The sequence below is a fragment of the Pavona decussata genome, unplaced genomic scaffold (genome assembly GCF_977016875.1).
Source record: "Pavona decussata unplaced genomic scaffold, jaPavDecu1.1 SCAFFOLD_6, whole genome shotgun sequence".
NCBI classification, from domain to species: Eukaryota; Metazoa; Cnidaria; class Anthozoa; order Scleractinia; family Agariciidae; genus Pavona; species Pavona decussata.
This window is the reverse complement of record NW_028145430.1, coordinates 6,697,352-6,709,293: the sequence shown is the minus strand read 5'-3', so window position 1 is coordinate 6,709,293 and position 11,942 is coordinate 6,697,352. Positions and strand designations below refer to the sequence as shown.

At 44.0% G+C, this 11,942-nt stretch overlaps 2 protein-coding genes across 2 annotated transcripts; one reads left to right on the top strand and one right to left on the bottom strand.

Moving 5' to 3' along the window:
• Positions 1–1,509, top strand: LOC146489485 (uncharacterized). Its single transcript, XM_085109047.1, has 2 exons — positions 1–349; positions 677–1,509. The coding sequence occupies exons 1-2, from the start codon at positions 242–244 to the stop codon at positions 1,361–1,363; spliced, it is 795 nt and encodes a 264-aa protein (XP_084965173.1). The 5' UTR covers positions 1–241; the 3' UTR covers positions 1,364–1,509.
• Positions 1,510–2,510: 1,001 nt separating this feature from the next.
• On the bottom strand, positions 2,511–11,652 carry LOC146489484 (uncharacterized). Its single transcript, XM_085110133.1, has 3 exons — positions 11,503–11,652; positions 10,592–10,790; positions 2,511–3,485 (listed from the first exon to the last, which is right to left on the bottom strand). The coding sequence occupies exons 1-3, from the start codon at positions 11,650–11,652 to the stop codon at positions 2,830–2,832; spliced, it is 1,005 nt and encodes a 334-aa protein (XP_084966259.1). The 3' UTR covers positions 2,511–2,829.
• Between the last annotated feature and the right edge of the window lie 290 nt (positions 11,653–11,942).

The following is an 11,942-nucleotide window of genomic DNA, read 5'->3' as shown; positions in this document are numbered from 1 at the left end:
ATTCAAACCGGCAAGCGATGCATGGAGCTACGTAACCCGGAAAGGAAGGAAATGACCGTTTTATTGAGCCTATTTTAGGGCTTAATACTCTTGTCTATAGTTTTGCTTAGTAACGCCGCATGACCAAGAAATATAACTTACAATTATATTATAATTACTCCCGCCACCTACAAAGTCGCAGGAATCCCAGGATTTCAGTTATTCGATGGACAAAATCCATGTCTGATTTAACAACAAGAATATGATCCTCACTATTCAACTGCCTAATTTTCAAATCTTTCTTCATCAGGCACTTGCAGCAGCTGCTAAGCACAGACGGCACAAACGAGTTCTTACACTGGGATGCGAGGTAAAATACTTCAAACACTGATGTCTAAGTTTCGAGTTTTTCTTGCCGAGTGAAAGCTCACAAGTTAATCTATTTTTGTAATTTCATTCGCTTTTTAAGATATTTTAGTAGAAAAAGAAACTAAAAATATAATCAGAGCAAATTGTAACAAAAAGTTCTGGTCGACCACGTTGATCCCTGAATTCGCTCCTCACAATGTCAATGTCTGAACTAATCTGTACATTAATGGAGTCGTGGACAATATTGCGATATTTTTCGTGCCATAAAGGTCAGCGATTTTAATTCTTTGTTCTTTTTTTTTTTTCTCTCTCTCTCTTTTTTTCCTAGGGAGACGATTGTCCTAAATCAACTAAAATTCAGCGAAAACTCTTCCGTCCAACCTCCTGCCTTGATTATCTGCTGAGAGGAGCCTCAAAATGTGGAGTCTACAGACTTTACGATAATGGCGGAAACAGTTACCCGGCTTACTGTGATCTCAAGTCCGAGCCTGGCACTGCCTGGACCCTAGTCACCTCATGGAGTACTCGAAATCGTAAGCTGCCCGCTTTTCAGAGGATTCCTTTCAAGTACAACTCTCCAGTGAACGAGAACGCACAGAACTGGAATCTGTACCGCTTGAGTTTGGCACGAATGAAGTCCCTACAGAGTCACTCCACTCACTGGCGAGCAACATGCAGCTACCCGACCTACGGCGTCGATTTCAGAGATTACGTGCGTGGAAACATCAAAGACTTCAACATCGTGGATGACCTTGTCAGCAACAAATGCAAAAAAGTTGAATACATCAACATCCGCGGACACATCGGGATCCATCAAACGGTACCTTTTTGGCAGGGTGCTAAAAGCAACTTTCTGCATACTGACAGTACATACGCTACCTGTCAGTTTAGGCCAAAGGCGGGTTCAGTGAGAGAGGAAGACAACTTTGGCCACTATGCACACATCAACCCAAAGTTCCGCTGTACACAGGGAAGCCAATCCACCACCCAGTGGTGGTTGGGAGCTCATCTCTGATGCGTTCACAGATGTAACAGCGTGTTAAACGGGGTCGCAGCATTTCACCCCGGACTTGATTTAGAACAAACTGTGATCCGTAAATGATAAAGAAACAAAATTTTGTAGTCTGACAGTCATACATTAATAAAGCAAAGCGAGTGAAATCGATAATGTTGAGTAAAAAAAAAAACAGTGGTACACCAAAGGAAAGAAAAAGGTTGGAAAATGCGAGTGACGAATGAAAACTTGTTTCTACCGTTAAATGAAAATTATTTATCACGGAACTGTGTACTTGTTGAGATGTCCCTTATATGGAACCGGCCAGTGGCGTATCTACGACAGGCTCTACAGCCCCCTTACTCCTCACTAACACCAGCACAACATTTTTATGTTCAAATTTAAGGACCAAAGGTTGTTTCCGCAACCATCGTAAAATTCTCAACATAAGCGCTGGTCTTTATTCGTTGAAAGGACTCTTGTTCATGTTTGGCTTGTTGGCGGGGCGCATGATATGATATTGGAGAGCATTTTGCGGCTTGACAATGAGAAGAACTTAAATTAGCGTGAAACACGAAGCTAACAGCCTAAAACAGCAAGCTAAAATAGTCCATTGTCTCAGCTCTGGTCTGTTGGGTTTATCATCGAAGATAATAGAGATTTGGGGCCCTTCTTAAGGTGGGATTATTTTCGGAGGGGTTTACATTCAGAGTTTTGGGGAACTTTCCATTCTTTCCGTATTTTTTTTTCCTTAGTTTTCTCCGATTCCACCACTCCCTTCTGTATTACCCACTCCTTATATCTGAAAACTATACACCCCTTCACCCCCACCCACGGCCCCCCTCCCCCACGATTTCTAAAGGACTGAGGGAGAACAACGCATGCGTCATAGGACAATGTTGTTCTCCCTCAGGTTTACACGTACGAAGCAAACAACACAAGTTGGTGCTACCATTGCAGTGTTGCCCACGGTCAATTTACAATAAGACTGCTTGTGCTTCTGCTTACAAATGCTTCATACGGGTAAAACGACCTTTATATTTGACAGTTATACGATGAAAATTAATATCCTGTGGAAAAGAGAAACAGTCGTGTGTGGCTTCAAATCTTATGCGGTGTCCTCGCTGTTCAGCGGTTTTCAACCGTGTAACACAGCACCAACACCAAAGTTATCCGGCGATGCGCCCTGGCCAATCACAACAGACACAAACAGCATATGTAAATAACCCACGCGCGGGAAAACGCGCGCGAGCAAGCCACGATAGCTTCACGTTTGGTTTTCCTTACATCTGGTTGAATTAGTGGCCGAGTTTCCTTAGGCAATCACAAATCGTAGCAAGACAAAACCAAAACAAACAAAATTACTTTCGACACCAAGTTGAAGACCACTTTCAAAAACATTTAGTTTAAAAGCAAAGCCTTGAAGCAATTTTCATGCTTCTAACAATCTATTTTATTATAAATAATTATCACTGCTTCCACTGCACTCAAAAATCCCCTCCAGAAATGGAAGACACGTCACCAAACGTATCCTGATCAACAGAAACGTGTGCCGAGCTTTCTTCATGAACACTGTTATCAACTGACGGTAGCATAACTTGGATTTTAGTTGGCTGTTGAGGTTCAATGCCTTCCTCATCAAGTTCAACAGCCCCATTACTTTCTCCCTTAAAGCCTAATCCATCTTGTTCGCTCGTGAAAACATTTTTCTTCCCTTCCTCTCTGTTATCATCAGCCAATGCAGAAGCTCCTTGTCTGCGCTCTTCTACAGAATAAGTGTTTTGTAAACTTGTCTCTGATAGTTGACTGTCCTTTTCTTCAACATGAATTACCCTCGGCTTAGCGTGTTGTTGTTGTTGCTGCTGTTGCTGTTTCTGTTGTCGTTGTTGTGCAGTGGGAAAAGAGGTATCTGTGCCGAGCGTTCCCGGCAACAAATCCGAAGCATGAAGAGAACGCTCGTCGTGACTCGGCTCTCCGTTGGCATTCCTCGGAAAGACTTTGAGTGTGCTGGTACTTTTGGCGTTTTTCACATCCACAGGTTCGTCATCCAATGTGAATTTTCCAGGTAAAGGAGGAGGAAGGTCCCCAACTGCACCGGACGGCTCCCACACTACCACTTCACCCGGAGAGAGTTTCCTTTGGACTGCAAATAACAAAAGAAGTGAAAAATTCTAAGCCTGATGTACTTGTTTTAAGTCACACTTTGAGCCGGTTAGCTCTACTATAAAGCAACTTGGAGTATTTGTATTCCTCTTCACTATCCTGGATGGGATGCTAGTCTATTGCAGGGTTATGTAACCGGTACCCATTTATATACCTGGGTGAAAACAGACAATGTGGAGTAAAGTTACAACACGACAATGCAGAGAACAACCCTCCGATATTTTACCAAAAGACCGAAAGGTCCAGCGCGCAAACTACTACGCTCCCACGCCTCCACCGTCTTGTTGTATTACAATGCATTTTTGTGCCCACGTTTGGTGTTTTTGGCAGGTTTCTTTCAGGAAAGGTGACTGGAAAAAAAACGATGTACTTTGAATTACACAATAAGAGTTCGTCTCAAAAGAGCGACCAAGATAAAAAGTACTACTGAATAGCTTTTAGTTGAGTGTTCCAACCACAGACTCTACCTGTTTCTTTATTTTTTTTTTCTTTGTTGACTCCGAGAATGAAGGGCTAATCAGTTACCTTCGAAATTGTTCAAGAACAAAATTCAGTGAACGTCCTTGTTAGAAATGATTGACAGTTCATAGACACGTGATTTGGACCTCATGCTTTCGCAAGCTAGCTAGGTTTCAGTTTTCATTACAATCTTGTATGATTCTCGCGTAGTTATGGTGGAATTGGAATCGAACGATTAAACAAGTTAAAATTGGTGGTGGACGAACTCGTAATATTTGACATGGCGCCCAACGTGGGGCGGTGAACACACAATCGACGAAATGAGCGAGGAATTAGCGCGGTCTCGCGCTAAACGCGGTGGTAATCGAACTGTATTGACGAAGCTTGCGAACGAAGCACATGATTTGCTGAAAGACGAGGTCTTAAATCGACCACGATTGAAAACTCTGGCTGAATCGTTAGCAGAAAAGTTGGAAATTGTGAAATCCTTAGACGAAGCGATTCTCGAAACGTGTAAGGTCGAAGACATCGAACACGAAATAGAAGAATCGTACGAAATTAACGAAAGAGCGTTGGAAATACGACGAAGGATCATGGATGCGATAGCCGCTGTGGAGAAGGGCCCCGACAAGTCCGACAATAAGGAAATTGGTGGAAATAATGTGCCCTTGGTGTCCCTTGAATCGCCTATTATTTCTGGAGATCAACACGCAAATACAACGGTAAATTTGGATTCTGGAAATCCCCCAATTCATGTGCCGGGGAGCTCGAGCACTAACACAATACATGCTGGAAACACGCAATCGTCGGGGAGTTCGAATGCGAACGTACTACACGCTGGAAACACACAATCGTTGGGGAGCACTGAACATGCAGGTATGGTTCAGCAAACTAACTTTAGCTCGTTAGCTAATCCAAAGGCAAAGTTACCTAAGCTCATTCTACCGAAGTTTAGAGGTGAAATTACTCAATGGCAGACTTTCTGGGATAGCTTCAACAGTTCCATTCACGTAAATCCTTATCTAAGCCCGATCGATAAATTCAATCATTTGCACTCGTTGTTGGAAGGCCAAGCGGCACGCGCTATACAAGGATTGACTCGAACAGACGCGAATTATCAATCGGCTATTGAAATTTTGCAGAATCGTTTTGGAAGGCCCCAGAACATAATTTCAACGCACATGGATGAGTTGCTGAAAATTCCTGGGTGTACTAGCGACAAGGCTTCACAGCTCCGATTCGTGTATGACAAGATTAGTGTAAACGTGCGCGGTTTGGAGTCCCTTGGTGTCAGTTCTAGCCAGTATGGAAGCTTGTTAATTCCCGTAATTATGTCCAAATTGCCGCAAGAAGTACGAATTCAAGTCGCTAGAAACACGGCTCAAGAGGTCTGGCAAATGTCTGGCATATTGGATGTGATTCGACAGGAAGTTGAGGCTCGAGAGATTAGCGAAGGTGTAAAAGTGAACGCTGACAAACCTAAACAAACATACAATCAGATGAAAACACCGTCTGCTGCAGCTCTTATCGCAAAGGTTAACGAAGGCACGCGACCCTCGCCAGCTGGAACCCAAATTAAATGTGCTTATTGTGGTGGCGGTCATTATTCAGCTTCTTGTAATCGTGTTACCGACCTGCAAGCTCGTTTGGAAATTCTCCGAAGAGATCAAAGATGTTTTGTTTGCTTGCGGTTCGGTCATCAAAGCAGTTCGTGTAGTTTGGGCTGTCGACGTTGTAACGGAAAACACCACCAGTCCCTGTGTCGTCAAACGAATTCACCGAGAGAGTCATCTACCCCAAACGAGTTTTCGCAGAACACGCAGACTCTTGTGAGTCACGCAATGGACAGTCACGTAATGGATGGTCGTACAATGGATGGTCACGCAATGGGCAGTCACGTAATGGATGGTCACGCAATGGAGGGTCACACAATGGATGATCGCGCAGCAAACACACAACCTCAGAGAGTCACAACAACCGCCAGTTCTGAAACGAAAGGACACGTCTTATTGCAAACCGCAACTGCGCTCGCAACAAATCAAGATGGATCGAAATCCACAAGGGTGAAAATATTGTTCGACTGTGGAAGCCAACGTTCTTATGTAACAGATAATCTCAAGTCTAGGCTTAGCCTGAAACCAACAAAGACGGAAACTCTTCACCTCAACACATTTGGAGAAAGGAACTTTCGAAAACAAAAATGCGATGTTGTAACTTTGCATCTTGAGAGCTGCAACGACGAGACTGTGAAGGTTTCTGTCCTTAGTTTTCCTGCTATTTGTTCACCGCTCCCGACAAGAGTAGACACAAGCAGCTACCCGCATTTGCAAGGACTGCAATTAGCGGACTGCTCCGATTCCCAAGATTCGATTGATGTCCTTATTGGATCTGACCATTACTGGGACTTCGTAACCAATGAAATCGTGCGCGGAGACTTTGGTCCTACTGCGATCAATAGCAAGTTCGGATGGCTGCTCTCAGGGCCTACGGAGTTCGCTACTAGTTCTGAAACAACTGTGACAAACCTGATCATATCGGGAAACAGCAATGGTTTGTTCGACCACACCCAAGACCCCCTCGTTGACACTTTGAAGCAGTTCTGGGAAACTGAATCTATCGGAATAAAAGGAGAATTGGAATGCGAGCAGTCAAGTGATTGTTTCAACGACAATGTGCGATTTAATGGTGAACGTTACGAAGTGGAACTCCCGTGGAAGGAGAATTGTCCTGTCATATCGAGTGATTACGAACTGTGTGTCAACCGTCTCAAATCTCTGCAACGAAGGTTGTTGAAGGAACCAGAGTTAATTCAGGAATACGATCGAATCATTGAAGATCAAATTAGCCAGGGAATTGTGGAAAAGGTCCCCGCAGAACAAGGCGAAGTAAACGAAAGCGAAACTGTGCATTATTTACCGCACCATGGTGTGATCCGAAGAGATCGAGAAACGACTAAGTTGAGAATTGTGTATGACGGATCAGCTAAACCACCTGGACGCAATCACTCCTTGAACGATTGTCTTCAAACTGGTCCTAATTATACACCGCAGTTGTTTGACACTCTTGTTAAATTTCGCTGGCACAAGATGGGCTGACAGCCGATATCGAGAAAGCATTTCTGATGGTTGGAATAAACGAAAACGACAAGGACATGCTGAGATTCTTGTGGTTTAAGGATCCTGGCGACCTGAAATCCGAAATTGAACATTTGAGATTTACGAGACTGGTGTTTAGACTGAGACCATCGCCAGCTATTTTAGGATCGACGATTCGACACCATTTAGACGCGCAACTATCAGAGGAGTTCAAGATGGAATTGATCGAGCGGTTAAAGAATTCCCTGTATGTGGATGATCTCGTTACCGGAGAAGCGAACGATGATGAGGTGTTGGATTTGTACTCGAAGTCCAAATCAATTATGCAGCGAGGTGGATTCAATTTGCGAAAATGGAACACTAACTCGACCGTTGTACGAGAGGCAATCAACCGATCAACTGAGGGAGTGACGCCCCCATCTGTATCCGAAGGCATGAAGACTGTCACCGAAGAAGATGAATCCTATGCAAAGGCCACAACAGGTCCACCAGTCAATGACGACAAGACCGCTGACAGCAATATTGTAAAGGTGTTGGGCTCAATTTGGAATACTGCAACCGATGAGTTCACGTTCGACTTGTCTGATCTTTCAGAACAAGCTAAGCTGCTTCCGACAACAAAGCGATCGTTCCTGAAGATCTCGGCTAAAATATTTGATCCGCTTGGACTGTTGAGCCCATTTACTATACAGTGGAAGGTCTTATTTCAAGTACTTTGTAATGAGCGCACCGACTGGGATGAACAATTGAGTGACGAACACTTGAAGAAATGGAATTCACTCATCGCCGAACTTCAAACACTGAACAGTGTTCGCATACCGAGATGTTACTTCGACAGCCATTCCGCAAGTCTGCTGAAATCAGCGCAACTTCACTGCTTCAGCGATGCGTCTGAAAGGGCATACGCAGCGGTCATTTATCTTCGCTCGCTTTACGAAGATGGACATGTGGAAGTCAATTTAATCGCATCGAAGACCAAGATTGCACCGTTAAAGAAACAGAGCATCCCCAGGCTTGAGTTACTTGGCGCTACGATTCTGGCACGACTCGCTAAAACTGTGCAGAACGCCTTGCCCCAGAAGTTAGAAACTGTGTACTGGGTCGATTCCATGACAGTCTTATGTTGGATCAGGAATACAAGGCCATGGAAACAGTATGTCATGAGCAGGGTGCAAGAGATCCGTGAGAGCACCCCTCCAGCGTCGTGGAAATTCTGTCCCGGCGAACAGAACCCAGCTGATATCCCTTCGCGTGGAATGACAGCGAGCGAATTGGTTACCGAGGACAAATGGTGGAAGGGTCCAGAATTTCTGCACAACGTCGAAGAAGAATGGCCACGTAAGGACAACGCCCACTCCGACAACGAAAATGCCATGAAAGAAATTGCAAAGAATCCTGCAAATATTACACATGTTTTGGTCAGTGGTGAACAAGTGCGACAGACTGGCTTACATCAAATCATTGATGCCAACCGCTACAGTAGCTTGACAAAATTGTTGCGGATTACTGCTTACGTCCTTCGATTTGCGAGGAGATCAAGGGAGAAGAGAGGTCCCGAATTGAACGCAGAAGAAATCCGATCTGCCGAAGAACTGTGGATTAAGTCCATACAGAACCAATCATTTCCAGAGGAAGTGTGCCATTTGATGTCGACAAGAAAAACGCCCGCTCCAATTCTTGTGCGACAGTTTGACCTCTACATAGATGAGAGAGGTATCGTGCGATGCAAGGGTAGAATTCAGAACGGTTCACTTAATCAAGAAGCCAAAACTCCAATGTTGTTACCTTCAAAGCATTACGTGGTGGATTTGATTATCGGTGACCATCACCGGCGGATGCTGCACAGTGGAGTAAACACAACGTTGACGTCTGTAAGAGAGCGGTTTTGGATATTGCAAGGAAGACGAGCTGTCAAAGGGTGTCTACGAAGATGCGTGAAGTGCCGAAAGGGGCAGGGACAGCCATTCCCACTACCACAGCCACCCGATTTACCCGAGGAACGAGTTTCTGATTGTCCACCTTTCACACACACAGGTGTGGACTTTGCAGGTCCTTTATACACGACAGATAAAGGTGGAACAAACGCAGATGAAGCTAAGGCATACGTTTGCCTGTTTACGTGCGCCTCTACTAGAGCCTTACACTTGGAGCTAACAAGACGACTGAGTGCCGAAGCCTTTCTGTTGGCTTTTCGCCGATTCACTAGCAGAAGAGGTTTGCCAGCTACATTACTATCGGACAACGCCAAGACATTCAAGTCTGCTTCAAAGGAAGTTGTGAAAATAGCAAGAGCCCAAGAAGTTCTCCATTACATGGCAAACAACGGTGTAACGTGGAAATTCATTGTTGACAAAGCCCCATGGTGGGGCGGATTCTGGGAACGTTTAGTTCAAACCGTAAAGAGACCGCTCAAGAAAGTGATCGGACGGAGTTGTCTGAGTTTCGAAGAGCTCAGTACCCTACTTACAGAGGTGGAATGTGTCGTTAATGCTAGGCCTCTAGTATACGTTTACGATGACTTGGACGGTGTGAACTTTGCGCTAACTCCTTCACACTTGATCAATGGTCGACGCTTGCAGAGCACTCCCAATTCAAGCCACTTTGAAATTGTTAGCACCCATGACACGCTGACGCGACGGTCGCAGCACCAGAAACGCCTGCTGAATCAGTTTACAGCTGCCTGGAGAAATGAGTATTTGGTGAACTTACGCGAAACACACGCTACGAATTCGAGGAGAAAGGGAGAGAATCCAGAAATTGCTGTTGGTGACGTCGTACTGCTTCAGAAGGATTCGACCAAGAGAGCACTGTGGAAATTAGCGATCGTCAAAGAATTGCTAGCAGGCGGTGACGGCCAGGTTAGAGCGGCAGTTGTGCGGGTAGCAGATACCGGAAACTTACTCAAGAGGAGTGTCAAGCATTTGATTCCAATCGAAGTGAAGGCCAACGTTGACCTATTGCCGCAGCCCGAGAATTCAGTTCGGTCTGAACAAGGAACAGTAGCTGTTGATAGCAGACCTCGAAGGAGGGCGGCGATTGATGGAGAAATTATACGGAGACTGAGATCATAAGAACTTTGACTATTTGAATTTTGCTGAACGTTTTCGTGTTTTAATGTTCTCGAACTTTGCAGTATGTTGCAATGGAACTGAGATCACAAGTGGTCTTCAAGAACTCATTAATTTGCGGGCTACATTTGTTGTATTTGTTTTGTTATTTCACAAGTACATCTGTATCACTAAGTTGAACAGATGCGGGGAGTGTTAGAAATGATTGACAGTTCATAGACACGTGATTTGGACCTCATGCTTTCGCAAGCTAGCTAGGTTTCAGTTTTCATTACAATCTTGTATGATTCTCGCGTAGTTATGGTGGAATTGGAATCGAACGATTAAACAAGTTAAAATTGGTGGTGGACGAACTCGTAATATTTGACAGTCCTTGAATATCCAATGTAATACTAAGAGATTTGCCGGGATGATTATTCTTAAGCAATTCTGATATATAAACTAGCGCCAACAGTATCACTAACCTACTTCACCAGGTTCCTTTGATTCAGTCTTTCCCTGACCGCCATTAGGCATGCGCAGATGCTCTGTTAACAACTCTCCTTCGCTGGCGCTGTTATCCGCTGACGGCCTGTAATTCTGAATGCAGTTCAACAGAACAGCCATTGGATCTCGAGGCCTCACTTCACCTGGCTCTCTCTCACTGACATCAGCGATAGAATCCTGAGAGAAAAGCACAATTTACTAAAAGCTAACAAGAATTAATTTCCTTCTCTGTGGCACCACATTAAATTAAATGCTTTATTATTACAAGAAACAGAAAATATTTCCCTGTGGTTCCTAAAACTGATAGAAATGCTTGTTAAAATATTCAAAACAACATTTCAGACGAGTCTAAAAGGCAGGGAGACATTCGCCAACGGTTCGTTCTTTTATAAGGGTTTTTTTGTTTTTTGTTTTTTGACTTTTTTTTTTTTTTTTTCAATTTTTACTAAGTAAGTAATGACAGTCTTTCTTTGACTTGATAGATACTTTAATCATAATCCATTGGAATTTCTTGTTTGTCGTTAGCAACTGATCTCTTAAAAACGTACGAGCACTCGGAGGCACAGAGAAAGAAAGTAACAAACTGGCCAGAACTGTCAGCAACTCCTCGGCCAACCCCTAACCTCTACCCAAACGGACTGGGGCGAGAATACCTCTGACAGTCAGTAGAAACCAATAAAAACGTGAGCTCAGCCAACTTCAAAATAAGGATATCTGACAAAAACAAGTCAGGAAACTACCACATAGAAGATAGTAACCAACAAGAAAGCTCCATAGGTCCAGTACCCGCGCAGGCCAAACAGGTTTGTCAGACAACAAACATTTGTAAAAATTTATTTATTTCGCTCTACTACAAAGATTCATATTTAACTTAAGCAACAGGCATTACCTCTCTGATACTCTCGGTGTCTCTCAGGGTACTGGCCGAGCTAACCTGGTACGGAGAATCGCTGACACTGCTGCTACTATGTTGGTTGCCATGGTCACGTCCTTTCCCGCCTTCTCCGCGTTGTAAGATGCCGTTTAATGAGGACAACATAATGCTCTTATTAACTTGTCCTTTGGCTTCTAACATACAAATGATACTGATTGGCTCATTACCGATCAAGCTGTCAAAAAACTCGCCGCTTCGCCGCTTGCTAAATACAACGCGCGCTACGAAAGCTAATTCTAGTAAAGTACATCTAGACTGCTCGCGTCTAAGAATTACAAAAACATGCGTAGAAAATGACATCCCTTCCTTTAGGCTAACCACGCAAATTAACTGTCAGATTTAAATCAGTCCTGCTGAACCGGACATCTCCTGTATAAATATTTGTTTAAATAAAT

Excerpts from the sequence above, each read along its gene's own strand:
- LOC146489484 (XM_085110133.1), bottom strand. The coding sequence starts at position 11,652 with ATGTTGTCCTCATTAAACGGCATCTTACAACGCGGAGAAGGCGGGAAA. Across the intron at positions 10,791-11,502 it reads ACACCGAGAGTATCAGAGAG|GATTCTATCGCTGATGTCAG; the intron begins GTAATGCCTGTT and ends CTTTTCTCTCAG. Across the intron at positions 3,486-10,591 it reads AAAGGAACCTGGTGAAGTAG|TCCAAAGGAAACTCTCTCCG; the intron begins GTTAGTGATACT and ends TGTTATTTGCAG.
- LOC146489485 (XM_085109047.1), top strand. The coding sequence starts at position 242 with ATGATCCTCACTATTCAACTGCCTAATTTTCAAATCTTTCTTCATCAG. Across the intron at positions 350-676 it reads TTCTTACACTGGGATGCGAG|GGAGACGATTGTCCTAAATC; the intron begins GTAAAATACTTC and ends TTTTTTTCCTAG.